This window comes from Megalobrama amblycephala, linkage group LG9 (genome assembly GCF_018812025.1).
Source record: "Megalobrama amblycephala isolate DHTTF-2021 linkage group LG9, ASM1881202v1, whole genome shotgun sequence".
Taxonomy (NCBI): Eukaryota; Metazoa; Chordata; class Actinopteri; order Cypriniformes; family Xenocyprididae; genus Megalobrama; species Megalobrama amblycephala.
In genome coordinates this window covers 39,879,438-39,898,009 of record NC_063052.1, presented here as the reverse complement: position 1 = coordinate 39,898,009, position 18,572 = coordinate 39,879,438, and the positions used below count along the sequence as shown (strand labels likewise).

General features: G+C 37.8%; 2 protein-coding genes across 4 annotated transcripts in view; both read right to left on the bottom strand.

The window, feature by feature from the left end:
• LOC125275896 (H-2 class I histocompatibility antigen, alpha chain-like) overlaps nucleotides 1-18,572 on the bottom strand; it is a 251,257-nt gene that overhangs the window by 171,580 nt on the left and 61,105 nt on the right. The window lies entirely within an intron of this gene.
• Nucleotides 4,097-14,526, bottom strand: LOC125275893. Of its 3 annotated transcripts, none has more exons than XM_048203201.1 (14): nucleotides 14,304-14,526; nucleotides 14,160-14,224; nucleotides 13,202-13,616; nucleotides 12,659-12,928; nucleotides 11,876-12,136; nucleotides 6,865-7,023; nucleotides 6,744-6,785; nucleotides 6,495-6,539; nucleotides 6,267-6,353; nucleotides 5,915-5,977; nucleotides 5,795-5,833; nucleotides 5,639-5,704; nucleotides 5,515-5,553; nucleotides 4,097-5,358 (listed from the first exon to the last, which is right to left on the bottom strand). In XM_048203201.1, exons 3-14 carry the CDS (start codon nucleotides 13,254-13,256, stop codon nucleotides 5,354-5,356), a joined length of 1,131 nt encoding a protein of 376 aa, XP_048059158.1. In that variant the 5' UTR covers nucleotides 13,257-13,616; nucleotides 14,160-14,224; nucleotides 14,304-14,526; the 3' UTR covers nucleotides 4,097-5,353. The 3 variants fall into 3 exon arrangements, with proteins under 3 accessions (XP_048059158.1, XP_048059159.1, XP_048059157.1); XM_048203202.1 differs by having other exon boundaries at nucleotides 13,202-13,607; XM_048203200.1 differs by lacking the exon at nucleotides 14,160-14,224.

The window sequence follows — 18,572 nt, the reverse complement described above, 5'->3', positions numbered from 1 at the left end:
TGTCTGTGTAGAATCTTGAGGAGGTTTAAAGTGTTTAGTGAACAATATGTTTTTCTGATTAAAACATTTTTAGTGTTGTAATTCGAAAAGATCAGAGTTAAACACATTTTGCTATAAAAAGCTTTAATATGAAACAAAGTCTCAGCAGCCGACCACATTTGTTTTTCTTGCCAAACAAACAGCCAGAGAAAAAATTCTGTCAATTATATTACACATTTTAAACAATATGATAATTAACTGAAAATATTTCTAAACTTTGTAACTAAGAGGTCTTTAGTTCTTGTTTCTCTGTCCTTCATGTTCTGCTCGTTATCACCTAATTATCTCATTAACTCCAGTGTTTTCATTTAGGAGCCTGTAGTGTGCACACTGAGCAGTGTTCAGTTCATCTGGGCTAACCCATGCACCATTGTTTTGGCAAAGTATCTGTCAAACAAACTAAAATCGAAAGCGCAATATGAAAAAGTGTCCTTATTAAATCACAAATGGCTACAATTTATGCTCCCTTCATGTGCTATCAGAAATTTGATAATTCCCACTTCTAAAGTTTCGATTCAAGTTTCGAAAAGGGAGAGCATTCATGTGCAATTTTACCTAATTCCTGTAGTTACGAGATTCTAGCTTGTAAAAAGCGTTCACATCTTCGTAGAGCTCGTAATTACAACTTGTAAGCTGGCAGTTTTCTGAAAGCTCCCAGATGTACCACATGCCCACTGTACCACCTGACCGCTGTAGATTCATTTAGGCGTTGATACTGGTGCCATAGAAACGCATAATTCTCAGTCCAAGGACCAAAAGGACGTGAAAAGCAGCTCCGAATATAACGTCACGTGTTGTCATTTCAAGATTCTGGTAAATATGAGCCCACACAGCAAAAGGACTCCGCGGCGGATCGGCCGACATGATCCGACATGAGTACACTCAGGATCCGCTGATTGACAGTAGAATTTACGGCACTGCCCGGAGGCGGAGCTGATCCTCTGGGCGGCGCCAAAACGAATTAGACAGTCATGCGGGTTTGGTGACTTGAATGCGGATCCGCCTAGGAGTCTCCTGCTGTGTGGGAGGTGGCTTGAATGCAGCATAAGTTCCCTTGTTTCATTAGTGAGTTGTCCGGTCTCGTCAGTGTATCACAGTTGTTACATTGCCTGCTTTCTATTGAGTTATGTTGTGTGGATTATTCATTAAAGACTCTAATCATCTTTGTCTTGTGTTTTAAACAACCGGTTTGTGACAGAAAACTGGACCTAGAAAAGATTTTTGTTGAGGTGTGTTTTGTGAGTGTTTTTTCCTCATGGATGTGCCCCCTGTTAAACTGCTCTTCATGGAGCAAAAGGACAGTCTGCTAGCGCATCATACCCAAAACTTTTTAGATCTGGTGTTCCTTACACACTACTCAAGGTGATGAAACACAGGGCAACTTTTTGAGCAATGTTTCTGGGTAATGATGCCGAGCGATGTTGCTTGGGCACTTTTCCATTGAGAATGGGCAAAAAGTTTCTATCTGGATACTTTAGATTGAAATTTGTTGCCCATTCTCAATGGAAAAGTGCCCAAGCAAAATCGCTTTGCAATATTACCCGACAACATTGCTCAAAAAGTTGCCCCGTGTTTCATCGCCTTCAGACGACTCGCTCAGTGTTTTCTACCATGCCAGCCTGAGCGAGCAAGCAAGGGCACACCTGGTGGAGTGGGTGCTGGTGAATAGTGGGCTGGATTTCACGTCGACCCTGAGGAGGACCCAGCCCTAATCCCGACTCAGAACCCAGCCTGACACCATCCCGTTGGATGGATATGATGCCTTAGTCCACTGCAGACGGACAGCCAGCACAAGAAGCAGCGACTGAGCTCGAGAATACGGCTGACCAGGTGCGTGAGCTGGCTACATTGTGCGCCACCGTGGGAGTTATAGTGGAGTTCGAGGGAATGGATTAGAGCCCTGCCCATACTCCCGCCATAAGGGTGAGTCATGGGCCTCTGCACAATGGATTTGGGAAAAGGATGATTCCCTGCTCCCGCTGATCCCGCCTAACTCTAAATGCCTGCCTTCATCTTCGCTGATCCCGCCCAGCCTCCCTCTCTGCCTCCTTTTCCAGGATCACCTGATTCCTCTGCCCAGTCTCCGCTGCCTCCCATCAGCTCCTCTGCTCCTCCTCAGCCTCTCCTTAGGCAATGTGGATGCACCTCGGGCCTTCCATGAGCCAGCTCCTCCTGGGCAAGTGGATCCCCTGGATCTGGTTCCTTCACTCCACCTTGGTATAACCTCCATAATCCCCCGCCTTCCCTCTTCGCCCCCTGCCTCCCATGGCTCCACCAGGGACCACCGCCCTTACGCACCACTGGGCTCCTTCCATCGTCACTGCAGCTCCATTATGGCCCCCGAAGCCTTCAGAGTCACTTGGTTCCATCTGCTCTCCATCCATTAGGGCTCCACCACCATTGGCTCTGTCACCATGGCCTCATAAAGGAGATCCCAGCCACAGCTCCTCCCTCCTACACCGCTACTGTGGGTTTCCATCCTGGCTGGGCTCCGGGCTTCTCCTTGGCTCCTCTGACCATTTGCACTACCCTGGCTTCTCCTGTTATCACCTCCCCTGGTTTCCTGTCCTCTGCCTACTGCACATCCCCCAACTGAGCATCCTCCCTCTACTGGACTATTAGCGTGAGGATGCACCTTTCTGGGAGGGGTTTACTGTCACAGCTACACCATATTGCCAAAAGTTTTGGGACATCTGCCTTTACATGCACATGAACTTTAATGACACCCCATTCTTAATCCGTAGGGTTTAATATGGAGTTGGCCCGGCCTTTGCAGCTCTAACAGCTTCAACTCTTCTAGGAAGGCTTTTCTTCTAGGAAGACTCTGTGCGGCCAGTCAAGTTCCTCCACACCAAACTCGCTCATGCTTTGTGCACTGGTGTGCAGTCATGTTGGAACAGGAAGTAGCCATCCCCAAACTGTTCCCACAAAGCTGGGAGCATGAAATTGTCCAAAATGTCTTGGTATGTTGAAGCATTAAGAGTTCCTTTCACTGGAACTAAGGGTTCCAGCCCAATGATCACTGAATGGCTTTCCTGAGGTAAATGATTGTGTACAATGTTTACAAGCTGTTTTATTGACATCTTTCAGCAGTTTAAACACTAATTGAGTGATTACATCATACATTTCAGTAAGTTGTACTGTATCTTTCAACATACCCTCTCTGATGTTCATTCATGTTTATTCGGTGATATAAATAGTTGTAAAGAGATCTGATTAGTTCAATTGCTGCTTGAGCTACAGCAATTGATTTACAGTGATCATCAGTTTTTGGTGTGAAATTTGTCTGTCTGTGAACATCTTATAAACAAAGATTTAGGTCTATGTCTATGTACTTATTCTCTTGTGAAAATGGCTTAATCGAGCCTAAAAGACCAGAAAACCAGTTTAGCCATGTTTTTGAATATGTTAACATAACATTACATTTTCAACACCATCATTTTAAATAAGTCATAGGCCTATACATTACGTTTGTATTTACTTTTTCTGAAATTTATAGTTGAAATCTCCCAGGAGCCTCTGCTTTCCCTCGCTGTCAGTGTCCAATCACAGTCTGTCTCCAGAGAGGACGAAAATTTCTACTCCATGTTGTCTGTGATCAAGAGCACATAAAGCTCATGTGGAGAGTATTTTAACTGACAGTCTGTTAAAGTGGATTATCTTTTGTGTGTAAATGACGATCATCAGTTTCTCGCTGGTCAAAAACACCCAAATCACACAGTAAAACTGAAGCCTGTGAGTCTCAGTGGCTCTCAAACACTCAAACATTCAGAATAATAAACTCACACAATCATTTACTGCTGCTGTCTGTTTTTGGGATGAGAAACTCAATCTGCATGATGGAGAAAATTAAACAACAGACAAATGGACATCTGAATCCTCATGCAGGATATATTGACTCAATCACTGGTCATTCTATCTGAGATCTACATTTAGAGTTTTATTAGCTACTCAAAGACACAATGAAATCTTCAATTATATTGATTAATATGATTCCTGTAAACACTGACACACATGTGAAATAAACCCATATACTGCTCACATGAGAGACTGTAAGTACACAGGATTTTGGTTACTTTTATTAGGACAATACACAATATAGATGATTTCAGAGCTACATACACAGAATAAAAGCCAAAGACCTTTAATTTCCAGGGTTCTTTAAACATTCTTGTCTCTCAGGTTCATGCTGCCCTCTGCTGGTTACATTAAGAAATCAATACTGTACATTGATAAAAAACTACTAAATAAAATGAAACGAAGAAACAAACCTCTTAGATAATACTGTCTATGGTTCATCTCTGCTCCGATTAAGAGAAAACATGAAATCTACAGTAAAATCCTTCAAACTGCTTATGAAAGGCTACATGACAGGCAGAAAGATAATTCTACTGCTTAACGTAACAAATGGTTTATGCATGACTAAGAAATACACAATATATTTACAACTGCTTACAGCACAAAAAGTAACGGAAAAAAAAAACCCTGCATTGAATACATGATTGTACAAGCAACGTGTAATACGAAAAAGAGTACAATGAGTCGATAAAATGTTTTAGAGCTGAGCAAAGTTTTTTTGTTTTAACAATGTTCCATATTTCACTGTAAAATGCAACATTGTTAAAAAAAAAAAAAAAAAAAAAAAAAAACCTTTTCCTGGCATAAAAAACACTCTTTAAAAACTCCCTGTTATGAACAGGGTTTCCATGACTCAGTATGATGTCAGTAAACTAAGTGAAGTATAATAACATTAAAGGAACAGTATGAGGATTAAATTTAGCTTCAAGTTTCCTCAAAGTTTGCATGAAACAGAAGTTGCGCTAGTCTTTTCTTCTCTATCGTTATGTATATCTGAGTAAAACGCATCTGGAACAAGAACAAATGTAGGGTGGGGCTTGATTTTGTCTGTGGGGAATTGATTGGATGGTTGTGGTTTGCTATTGGTGGATCTCATGTGAGTGACAGGTTGCCCCGCCCTCATCTTCAGAGAAGAGAAGAGATGCTGCAAGAGATTCTGATTCAAGATTATGAGGAACATGAATTTAAAACAGTCTCAGAAATCTGCTCAGAAAAAGTTACAGATGAAACAGAGAGCAGGTGTGTGTTGGTGCAGGTGTGTGTTGTTAATATTGCCATCATGTTTCCTGACCACATCTGCTCATGCAGTTAATACAGTGTCTGATTGTCTGTAGAGTAAAAGCTGTGTTGATGTGGAAACCTCCTCCTGATGATGGAAGGAAGGAACATCTGATTCAACCTGAACAACGAGGAACTGCTTGATCTTCTAACTGGAGTCACTGGAGTCCTTTCTGTCTTAAACTGAAAAACACACAAACTGCTCATTTAGAAAGTTATTAAAAACTGCAGAAGTTCTCTTTTTAATGCCAATATCAAATAGAAAAATACATTTAAAATGTAAACTGATGCTTTTGATTAAAAATATTTGTATTTTGTTGAAATGAACTGAAACATTACTGAGGTTTGGCAGTGAAATGTCCTTAGATCTGCAACGTCCTGAAACACAGAATAACAGCATTATAATTATCTATATAAACAAATAATTTAGAAATAGAGAAAATACAGAAGCTACTGATCTTACTAGGCGGTGGCAACAGCAGAGCATTCTGGGTAAATGTGTTCTGATCAGTGTCTTCTCTCTCCATAGCTGAAAAAAACAAAAAAACTAATTTCTCATCCTGTTTGCCTGACTATAGCTAAAAATAGAATCAAAATAAATAAACCCACTGAAACTCACCAAAGTTAGGCAGAGAGATGATTTTGGAGCCCATTGCACCTAGAAAAGTCATTACAGACACGTTCAGTGAGTGAGATGAAGAATCAGCGTCAGATAAGAGATGAATTCAGATGTTCTGACCTCGAGCTGCTGCTGGAGTCGCTTCAGTGTCACAAAGACTTTGAGTGTCATGAACCTCCTCAGCTGAAAGAGACGGAGAGAAACCATTAATGAAACACACCTGAACAACATCTGAAGAACATCTGAAGAACATCTGAACAATATCTGAAGAACATCTGAACAACATCTGAAGAACACCTGAACAACATCTGAAGAAGATCTGAAGAAGATCTGAACAATATCTGAAGAACATCTGAACAACATCTGAACGACGTCTGAAGAACATCTGAAAAAGCTTCTGTTCATACCAGTGACTGCAGTGAAGAAACACTGTGCGTGTGTGTGTGTGTGTGTGTGTGTGTTCAGGACCTACTGTGTTCCTCCTCCATTCTGGGATCTGTGGTGTTTTCATCATCTGAATCATTTAAAGCATCAGTCAAATCTGCACATCTTTCTGCTCCTGATGGAGTTCAGATTGAATCAAATGATGGTTATTAAACATCTAGTCATGGACACAGTGAAGCTGTACAGTGACAGTAAACCAAACAATTTTAAACCAGAGGGTTTTAATTTATGGGCTTTTTTAGCAATTCAGACTCACTTGATTCCTCCAACAGTTCTGGTTTCATCTGTGTTTTATGAAGCGCTGCAGAATCACATGAAATAATAACACAGATGATCAGTCTCTTCATCTCGTTTACATTTACTTATTTAGTAGTGATGTTACATTGTAAATGAAATGATCACAGTGTGTTTTGAGTTATTGACTGTCAGGAGCAGGAATCTCTTCAGGACACATCTGGACATGTGTTGTGCTTTAATGAGTAACTTCTATTAGAGTCAGACTCACCTGATAGTTGCAGTGATGGTGTCTTCAGTGTGTCCTGCTCTTCTGAAATGTTAAACATTAACAGTCATTCTCCTCTTCTGTCCATATTTATGTCACTTGAAGAGACTTAAATGATACTCACTTGGATGTTTACCATATTTTCTCAGTTGATAAAATGTCAGGACAATCATGGGGAAAATAATCAAAATGCAAACTACAGATCCAATTACTGCATCCCGCGCCCACAGTGGGCTTCTTTCTGAGTCCAGAGTGGGTATAAAGCCAAAGGCCGTCTTTGGACCTGTCACAGAACAAAAATCCATTATTTGTCAAATTTTGTAACACTGATAATGGTCATTAGGATGGCAGCGCTGAATCTGTCTCAGTTTGGAGCTCTTCAGTACTTTTATTACTAGTTTTTGTGTGTGTGTGTGTGTGTGTGTGTGTGTGTGTGTGTGTGTGTGTTTGTCATGTTCTAGGTAACTTTATTCTGATTTCTTTTACTACATTCGTTAACAATGCTAGACATTAAGCTTTAGACACCAAACAACCATTTGCTGATTTTTGAACATTCAGAGCACAAGCATTTGAAGTACAGGTACAATTTGAAGAAGCAAAGCTTATGATTACTGGAGCAGCTGCTTTACAAAAGTTCAGTGAAGTTTTGTTCACGCCTCAAATGAAAACTGCACAGATTAATGATTGATCTTGAGAATTCATATCAGAATTGATTAAAATTGAGAAATCAATATTGTCATTCCTGCTCCAGTATCCACACAGCTGACATGTTGAACTGTTAAACAAAATAGACACTGACCTGGTCAAAATGCACTATTGGAGCAGAGCTGATTAAAGTCACTGTTTCGGTCAATGATTTAAAAACAAAAAAAGCCATTTTCAGTCGAAATTGAAAATTGCTGTTTTGGCTGAAAACTTTTGGTTAATGAAATTTTGGTGCAACACTAGTTTTTATTTAATTCTACTTATTTAATTATTTTAATTCTGTCTGTACACATGTATGAAGTGCTCGAAGTGGGCTGGTGTGCAGTACTTATATTCTATATTTTAATCTTCAGAGTACATTCACATTTTCTTGTGTACCAACACTTCATACATTCAATTCAAGCACTGTATGAATGCAAGTCCCTAGAGCTCCAGGAAACCTTATCAATTGCCGAATAAAGCACACTCTGATTCTGAGTAGATCTAAACCATAGATTAAATTTCACACTTACAGCCAGTTCTGCATGGAACAAACATCTGAGTATCTTTGTAAATTTCTCTATTTCTGCCTTCTGGCAGAATCCTTCGGTCCACCACACACCGATACTGAGATCTTTCAGACGGCAGGATCTCCAGGCTCTTCATCAGCTGAAAGGATCCGTCTGCGTTCGGTCTGATTCCATCTGAGTTCAGCTGCTCATCAGGTAACGGCGTCTGATTGTGTCTGATCTCCATCTGCACATGTTTAGGGTAGAAGCCTGTGGCCAAACACACCAGCAGCTGCTTGACTGATGATCCAGACGCTTTTACAAATAAGTAAGCTTCAGATTGAGCTGCAGGACAGACAGACAGACACAACTGATTCATCTAAGTGATAACGGTAATGATAGATGCTTTATCTACAGTAGTCTCAGGCATACTGGTCTACTTTGCAGCTCATTCTAGTCATATAGAGATATAGCTTGACTTGCATGTAAATCAATAAGGCAGGCAGGACGAGGCCGGTGGCGTGATTGATAAGCTCCTGGAGCATAAAAGGAGGAGAGAGGACCATAGACCCTATTATGGTAAATAACTGTAAAAATAACAGAAATATGTTAAACCTTATTAAAACCTTTGACAGTAAAAAACAGTGAAATTGTATAACAAATTACAGCATTTTATTTTGACATTTTATTTATTTATTTATTTATTTTATTTTCTGGCAACCACAGCTGCCGGTATTTTACCGCTAAAAATACAGTACAATATGAGGAACATAAATAGTTTACCGTACATTTTACATTTGCAACATATATAACCAAGGTAGTGAATTTTACTGATAAACAATGAGAAAATTTGACATACCATTTGAAAACAGACTAAACACATCATTTTCTCTATTCCTACCAAACAGCATAGATCTTGAGAATACAGCATGTGTCCATATATATGGCTGGTAATCCATGGAGAAATGAATAAACATGAAACAAAAAATGACCTGCCCCTGACCGATCAACAGTAATGAGTCACTGGGTCCTGCCTTGGTGAAGGAAAGCACTCAGTGGAGTTTCTAGTGCGCATGGTGTCGAAGATACAAGCTCTGCAGGAGTACTTCAATGTCCATCAGGAGTTCACTTTGGACTGGCAGGATCCCCTCTGCAGCAAAAAAATGGATAAAGTTTCAAAAGTTTGATCAGTGCTTGAGCAAAATGCACAGAAATGAACAAAACGTGCTGTCAAAAACAGATCTAATGATAAATGATTTCTTAGGTGTAAAGTATGCAGTTCTTAAAGGATTAGTTCACTTTTAAAAAAACTTTTGCTGATAATTTACTCACCCCCATGTCATCCAAGATGTCCATGTCTTTCTTTCTTCAGTCGAAAAGAAATTAAGGTTTTTGATGAAAACATTCCAGGATTTTTCCCTATATTATGGTCTCCAATGGGACCCAAACGGTTCAAGGTCCAAATGACAGTTTCAGTGCAGCTTCAAAGGGCTTTAAACGATACCAGACGATGAATAAGGGTCTTATCTAGCGAAACGATCACTCATTTCAAAAATAAATAAAAAAGTTTAATTTTTATAAGCACAAATGCTCGCCTTGCTCTGTTCTGTGATGCGCGTTCGTGACGTCACGTAATACGCAATTACGTTGAAAAGGTCACGCTTGAAAAATTTCTGTCCTGAAGAAAATTTTCTTTTAGGCTTTTTAATATTAAAGCACCCAGGATACACACACAAAATGGGCATTTTAAATGATAAACTGACACAAATACATTTGAATATGTGGTGTATATGGTCCTCCTTCCGCACATTTGTAAACACGTCAACTTGACCTTTTCAATGTAATTGCGTATTGCGTGATGTCACGAACGCGCATCACAGAACAGAGCAAGGCGAGCATTTGTGCTTATAAAACTTAAACTTTTTTATTTATTTTTGAAATGAGTGATCGTTTCGCTAGATAAGTAAGTAAAACATATTTCTGTTATTTTTACAGTTATTTACCATAATAGGGTCTATCCTATTACTGTTAAATTAACAACAAATTACTGATTAATATATATTATTATATTATAACTTTTTTTTTTACTGCAAATAACCGTAAAAAGCTATGGAAAGTTGCATTTTTTTACATAAAATTACTGTATAATTGACAAATATATTTGTTTTTTTTCTACCATGATTTTGGTAAAAAAAAATACGTTGTCTACTGTAAAATTTAGGGTTACAAAACCAAATACCGTATTGTCTTTTACAGATTCCACATTTTTTTCACGGTATATTCCTGGCAACCACAGCTGCCGGTATTTTACCGTAAATTTGACAGTTTTTTTTAACAGTATAGGCCTAATATATGCTACCATGAAATTATTTTCTGAACTATAACTTCCCACAAATTGCATTTCCAAATAAATAAACAGATACATGCAAAAATACATATGCATAAAGAAATAACTTGATTAGGCTACTTTAAATAAACCAGTTAAAGAAAATCAGGAAAATGTAAAAAAAAAAAAAAAAAAAATAATGGCCTGAAATAATAAATATGCATTCACATAATAAATCGTGTTTGTTTCTAAATAATCTGTATGTGAAGAGTTCAGATGCAAAAGCCTCTAAGTGCCATCTGAATTTCTTCTAGAATGATCATTTTTATAAAGCAAAATCCCCAGTGTTAAATTAACACCCAAAGTGAACATATGAACACTTAAACACTTAAATGACAATTAATAGGTAATTAGCATTGCCATTTAAGTGAAATTATTGAACTTAAATATACAAGCTTGATAAAAATGATAATTCTAGAAGAAAATTTCAGATGGCACTTAGAGGCTTTTGCATCTGAACTCTTCATGTATGTTGATAGGCCTATAAAACAAATATTACATATTAATCATGTCAATTTCCTGCATCTGTTATAGACGTCCAAATGACGTCCAAAAAAATTACCCCGTTCAAAGGTCAAATGTTGAACGTCAAGTTGACGTCCAAGTTGGGTCATGGTTGGACGTCCAAATAGTGGACCTAGTTTGGACGTCGAATAGATGTTCAGAAATGGTCATGGACCGACGGACCTAATATAGACATGATCTGCATGTCTATCCGACGTCCAGTGTTTAGTGGGATTTTTTAACATCTTGCTTCTGTAAAAATGAATGTTTTTGTTTGCTTAAAAATCTACAGATTTATACTGTGAATTCCAATGTGCACAACCTCAAAAGATGTAGTTTTACTCAAATAATACCATAAAATCTAAGGTTTTTAGACATTTTCAACATTACAATATTTAATTGTAAAATGTATGCATATTTATTTGTTTTCACAGAAAATATTTATTTTTAAAATAAAATTTCAACATTTTATTACAGTAAAAAACAAAGTTTTATCCAGTCTCACAATTAACGGTTATTCAATCTATTTAATACAGTAAAAGGAAGTTTTTGGTTTTACGCTCCATTACCGTTGGAATTTGATGGTGTTTTGCTGTATATTTTACTGACTTTTTTTTACAGTGCAGGCCTGGACTATTTATGTCATGTTTTGTTGATGTGTGTGTGGCAGTCGTCCATGAGGGGCTGCCGCTTTTACTTTCATTTTGTGTTTATTTATTTTATATGAATAATGCCTCCACCTTCCCTGATCAGCAAACCTTGCTACAATCAACAAAGTTATTATTTTTTACTTATCCTTTTGGGGTGGGTAAATCTGAAATAGGCAATTCCTGAATTTTTTTAGTAATCATCTTTCACATGTAAGAGAAAAGCATGGAAGTGAAAAATTGATCTAAATGTATTATTATAAAAACTAAAAGTTCTTAATCTAAATTTGAACAGGTGCTGCTTACCATTTCATTGTGTGTCTTCTGGCCGAGGATGAAACAACCCATCATCTGATGTTGACATTTTTATAGATTCTGTGAACTATAAGAGTGTGATAAACTCACATTTCATGATGAACTTTCCCTCAAGCTGAAGATCAATGAAGCTGGTTAACGTTTTCACACATTTCCTCTCCAGGCTGGAAACTGATTCTCTGTTCCAGATGATGTCATGGTCAAGGACTAAAGGCTTCCATTGATTTGAGAGGTCAAAGGTCAAGATCTGGCCATCATAGGCGTATTCATCAGTGCCTTGAAGAAACATGACTGAACCATTAGAGTGACGTTCAACTGCACAGCCGTGCCTCCACTGAAGAACATGAAGATCTGGAGAGAAACAGAGAAGACATTGATATTAAGATAAGATAAGACAGTGATATTATTCAAAATGTGGAGGAGAGTGGGGTAAGATGTGTCAGCAGGTGAACTGTATTTGTCATTTTTATCATATACATTTGCTTGTTTTTGAGCAATTGCACAAGAGAAAAGTTATGAGCAAATTTATGCCAAATCTACATGGCAAGTAAAATAAATTTCTCAAAACAAACTTGAATTAGTTTAAATCTATCATAACCTTCCTCATTATGGCATTAGTGCTAGAAGAAGATCTCAGTCTTAAAGGTGGAAGCAGTTCATATATGCATTCATTTATAACTAAAGAAAATTGTTTTACTACATTCAAATACTCTGAATATCGAATTTGTTGTTTAATTTATTTAAGAAAATATGAATAATATGCAACCAAATTAGATTTTGAATGGGATTGTTCATTAGAAAGTTATTTTTTTCGAAATTAAATTTTTTATGCATTCCTCAATTTTTCAAATTATTTGAAATGGCACATCTTACCCCCAACTGTGTCCCGTGTGCTGTTCTTCCTCTTCATCAGTGTTTTAAGGTTGATCTGAAGCCACTGTTGTTTATAATGCAGATCATCACTTTCATTAAAGAGTCTCTCAGATTCCTCACACAACTGAGTCATGAAATCTGCTTTATTCACACTGTGACACAAACTCATCTGAATGTCATTGAGTTCAACTGAGGTGTAGAATTCAAACACTTCTCCAGACATCTGAGATTTTGATATGACGCTGTACATGTAGTACAGAGAGTGCATTTCTGAAATGAGGAACAGAGAAGAAACTTGTTCAAACAAGAAACAGAGTTCAAACAAAACCAACAAAATTCAAAGCCAAAATGCAAACACTGAATAATAAAGAATAAAAGGTAAATAAATGAATTAAAAATTGGTAATGATGATTCAGTATGCATTAAGATAATCCAAACTTTTCAGTAATCTCTCAACAACTCTTTTTGCCCATAAACACATTTACTTAATTGGAATGTTATATAATCCACTAGGAAATATAAGAAGACATATGGAGTTCTTACCACTCTGAGATGGCACAATAAAGGAAATCAGGAGGAGAACTTTGACGGAGTACATTGCAGATCTTGACTCAGAAAATCTGAAAAAAAGAAAATCTCAGAAATCCTAAATCATCAGACCAGATGTTTGTCCAGTCTTCTATTGTCCAGTTTTGGTGAGTCCGTGTGAATTGTATCCTCAGTTTGCTATTCTCAGTGTCACCGGTGTGTCTTCTGCTGCTGGAGCTCATCTGCTTCAAGGTTGAACATGTTCAGAGATGCTCTTCTGCAGACCTCGGTTTTAGAGTTACTGTTGCCTTTCTATCAGCTGAACCGGTCCAGCCATTCTCCTCTGACCTCTGGCATCAACAGGGCGTCTTCACCCACTGAACTGCCGCTCACTGGATATTTCCTCTTTTTCGGACCACCTCTGTAAACCCTAGAGATGGTTCATGGTTGTAAGTGAAAATCCCAGTAGATCAGCAGTTTCTGACTACAACAACCATGTCATGTTCAAACTCATTTAAATCACATTTCTTTGTTGTTGAAATATAATCATTTATACAGTGGCTGTCATTTTCATGACAGATTTAAATAATCAAGACATCACTAACAAGTTAAGTAAAATATAATGAATATATAGGGCATATATTTAGACTAACAAACTAACAAGCTGTGGACTTGCCTGAGGTAAATGCTAGGTGACACAGTGTTTTGTTGATGTATTTCCACCGTTGAAACACCGATTGAGCAATTATTTGAGATGTGATACATTTCAGTAAGTTGTACTGTATCTTTCAACATGCTTTTAGATGTTCATTCATGTTTATTTTGTAACTAATGTTACAGAGGAAGAGATGATCGCGGTCTAGCTTGAAATGAGGCGCCTGTAGAGTAATCTGTCACGCCACATTAAAGAGCGGCAAAACATTTTTTTTGATTGAATTTCGCAATAAAATGGCAGAATTGAGAGTATACGTACCCTGGGTGGTGTATCGCATTTTTTTGGATTGGTATGAATATCGTTACACCCCTATCTGCTGTGGTCTGTTATTGACATGAGAAACACAATCTGATCACATCTGCATGACGAAGAGAAAGAAACAACAGAGAAAGACAAACTCACCTACTGCTGAACAGAACATCTGAATCAAAATCACATACTGTCCTCCTCATGCAGGTTATATTGACTCAATCACTGGTCATTCTATCTGAGATCTACATTTAGAGTTCTATTAGCCACTCAAAGACACAATGAAATCTTCAATTATATTCATTAATATAATTCCTGTAAACACTGATACACATGTGAAATAAACTCATATACTGCTCACATGAGAGACTGTAAGTACAGTTGTGCCGCGTCACCCCCTGGGTGGTTTCCACCGTGACCATGATCTTGATCACAAGCCACTTCCTCTAATCATATTACTCAACTCATGTCCTTTATAGATTCAGGAGGATTCAGATAGTCATATAATATTTTCTTCTTAGACTATATTATCTCACTGCCCAGCCAGCAGAGCCATGTGGGGCCCAAATGGGTTTGACCTGGGCTATCTAACTGGGACCCAGCCAGTTTTGCACCCAGTTTCCATGTAGGCCCCACATGGATTTGCCCAGATGAAATGAACACTGCTTAGTGTGCACACTACAGGCTGTTTAATGTAACACTTAATCAGTGTTGGAGGTAATGAGATAATTACAGTTTTTCTCAGTCGCTTTGGTGCATTTCTCACATCACTATTTACATTTGCACAACAGTTAATGCAGTTCTCAAAACAATTAGTGCAAACTGCAAAACCTAGTTGATAACCTGCAAAAGCATGTCACTTGCTCAAAATGGATAGGTCATTCCTCAAAAGCAAGTATTCGTGTCAATGAAAGTGTCAATGTCATCAAGATGAAAAGTCCTGACACCATTGTTTATGAACAAGATAGTCAAATGGCTTTGTCATGTTTTCATTATGACAGTTTACTCTGTCAATGTTTTCCAATGCAAAAAAGTCAGATCTTGGTGACACTACCTGAAAATGCGCAAGACAGCACTATATAATATTTGCACAGCCATTTGAAAAATACAGTAAAGTTACACATTACTGTATTTAGTGAGGTAACTGAGTACAAGACACTGAATATGTATGTTTCACATTTTTACTGCATATGCTCTTTGCAATTCTAATTTGTTCACAGCATTGTGCAAAAGAAAAAATACACCCATATTTGCAACAAACATAAACTCCCTTTGGGTAGAGCTGTGCACAACTGTAAACAATATTGCAGTACATATGGCAAATCTTTACTGTAACACTACTGTACACTACAATACACTAAATGTGTGATGCAGTAAAGCTGTACGTCTAAATGTAAAATGTACAGTGACAAGTTCTTGTCCCACCCCACTGAGCAAATTACGTCCAGAAGACGTCTTTTTCAGGTCTTGTCTCAGGTTGAAAAGACGTCCACTGAGGGGCCAGAATGAAAGTTTTTATGACGTCTTTTTTGGACGTCTTCTGGACATCCGATATAGACGAACACGCACAATCACCAAAGGAGAAAAATCACAATTTTTAAGCCACCATCGTGGAGATGAGTGTTTGCTTTAGTTGGGCTCTTAACCCTTGCCTTATTAATATTAGAGTTTGTTTGGGCAGTTTTAACTGAGTCATAACAGCCAGACAAGCAAAGAGAAATGATCAGGTGTTGGTTATGTTTTCACATAACCATTATTTGACCTGAATTACTGAACTCATCTAGAGCCCAAGCTCTGAGTTAGATTTACATTATTGATTATAGCATCACTGTGATTTAACAGCAGAAGATCAGCTTTATCAATATAATCTGAAGGATTTCGCAAACAGTTGTTCTGAGCAAAAAAAAAAAAATTTCTCTTAGGCACACACAGACATCAAGAATCAGCCTGTGAATCTCAACAACGGTGACAAGCAACATATTCTGATCAACAGATCAACTCTGAACTTTAGAAAACAAGCTACTAAAAAGTCACATAAACAGAACAAAATAAAATATGAGAATAAAGGAAATTACTAAAACAATTAAGCTCATAATTTATTCATGCAGCAATGCATGATGGGAGCCATGGATGAATTTTGATTGGTTGCTCCCAGAATGCACTGCAACACGCTTTTTGATGGTCACCACTGTTGAGATTCACAGGATGATTCTTGATGTCTGTGTGTGCCTAAAATAGAAGCTTTTTTTTTTGTTCAACACACCTTTTCTGAAATCATGTGAATCACATTGATAAAGCTGATCTTGTGCTGTAGAATCACAGTTCTGCTGTAATCAATAATGTAAATCTAACTCAGAGATTGGGCTCTAGACAAGTTCAGTGATTCAGGTCAAACAATGATTATGTGAAAACATAACCAACACCTGATCATTTCTTTTTGCTTGTCTGGCTGTTATGACTGAGTTAACAGCCCAAACAAATTCTAATATTAATAAGGCAAGGGTCAAGAGCAAAACTAAAGCAAACACTCATCTCCACGATGGTGGCTTAAAAATTGTGATTTTTCTCCTTTGGTGATTCTGCGTGTTCGTCTATATCGGATGTTCAGAAGACGTCCAAAAAAGACGTCATAAAAACTTTCATTCTGGCCCCTCAGTGGACGTCTTTTCAACCTGAGACAAGACCTGAAAAAGACGTCTTCTGGACGTAATTTGCTCAGTGGGACTGCAAGCTTCATGCATGACACAATGACAGTAGTGCAGTGTAGATTGTTTAGTGCTGAATTACTGTCCATTTATACACACCTGTTCTCCCAACGAAATGTTTGAATAATTGAATTTACAGTGGTTCTCCCAACATTTGGCTGCACAGTTCGACCAGCCTCAGCCATTGTGAGGCTGTGATTGACAACATGATCCACAATTGTAGCCCTGATTTCATCAGGGATCTGCCTATGTACTTGGCCTCTTCTTCCTCTTCCCCTGTTTTGTCCCCTTCCCCTTCTTCCCCGCACCCTTACCCCTCTTCCACGAGGCTGACCTTCCATTTCTGTGTCACAGTATTGTAGAAATGGCACACCTGCTTGGTTCGTATATGCTTGTTAAGTGGGAGTTTATGGGATTCACCTCTGACAGTAATTGTAGAGAAGTGGCTTATCATTGGTTGCAACTAATGCTTCACACACCCCTTCTCATCAGTGAAAGTTGAGATTCACTTGAAAGAAATTGTTCAATTTAGGAGACATTTTCAGGAAAAAAAAGATTAAAAAAAATGTGTAAAATTTGCTTGACAGATTTTGACAACTAGTTCAACATTTTTGTATGTAATGACTCAATCAATGAAATGAGGACTATTAGTTTTATATGGAATGACTATTCAGCATTCACAAGTATAGTTAATTTTGACTGACATGACATAAGCAAATGCTAATGTTATAAAACAGCAGAGAGTTGTATGAAAGCAATTGATGCATGTCCAAAAGCATTTGCAATTTGTTCGAAGGAATGAGAAACTGCTACTATGATGTGCACAAATGACCAAATATTGTGGAGGTTGAACTAACTGTTGTGCAAATGTAAATAGTGATGTGAGAAATGCACCAAAGCGACTGAGAAAAACTGTAAGTGATTGAATAATGATTTTGTATTAGTGAAGAACACCTGCTGTTAACAAGCATAATCACTGAAGGAAAGAGAAACACAAGAACTACTTCCAGCCACAGCCTTGGATGAAATCAACTGAAGATAAAATACATTACATCTCTCAAGATCTGATTAAACAACTCCACAAACAACATTAGCTTCACTTATTACTAACCAGACTGACTTTATTTCTGTCAGACATCTACAGAAGTTCGTATTAAGAATTAAGAAGAGGCTTAGATGTTGATTACTTATTTGAAAGTAATAGTTTGATTTGATGTTACCATTGTGGCGATCAGTGTGTGCTTTAGTCAGGCTCTTGACTTTTTAACATTAGTTTTTCTCTTGACAGCTGTGTCTGTTTGTTATGGCGAGAACAGCAAGAGAAAATATAATCAGATGCTGTAAGCTGATTGATGATAAGAATATAATCATCATATATTGGCTTAACTCATTGATATTATGTGGGAGGTTTATACGGGTACTATGTTATTAATTCTGTTTTATTGTTATGATTCTACAGCAAGAGAATAATAGAAATTAATCAGAACATCAAACGATTTATAACACACCATTTACATATTTTGGTCTCCTGTGAGTTTTACTCGCACACAGACATCAAGAATCAGCGTATGATTCTCAACAATGGTGACATGCTTCAATGGTGCAATGCATTCTGGGAGCCATGGATAAGTTTCGTATGATGCACATGTTCTGATTAAATTCTATTATTCTCTTGCTGTAGAATCATAACAATAAAACAGAATTAATAACATACTAC

What these genes read in the sequence shown, in the direction of transcription:
- LOC125275893 (XM_048203201.1), bottom strand. Translation starts at nt 13,256, where the DNA reads ATGTACTCCGTCAAAGTTCTCCTCCTGATTTCCTTTATTGTGCCATCT. An exon ending in AAAATATGGTAAACATCCAA is followed by an intron (nt 6,786 to 6,864) that starts GTGAGTATCATT and finishes TTAACATTTCAG; the next exon opens with AAGAGCAGGACACACTGAAG. An exon ending in CAGAATGGAGGAGGAACACA is followed by an intron (nt 5,978 to 6,266) that starts GTAGGTCCTGAA and finishes CGTCTCTTTCAG; the next exon opens with CTGAGGAGGTTCATGACACT.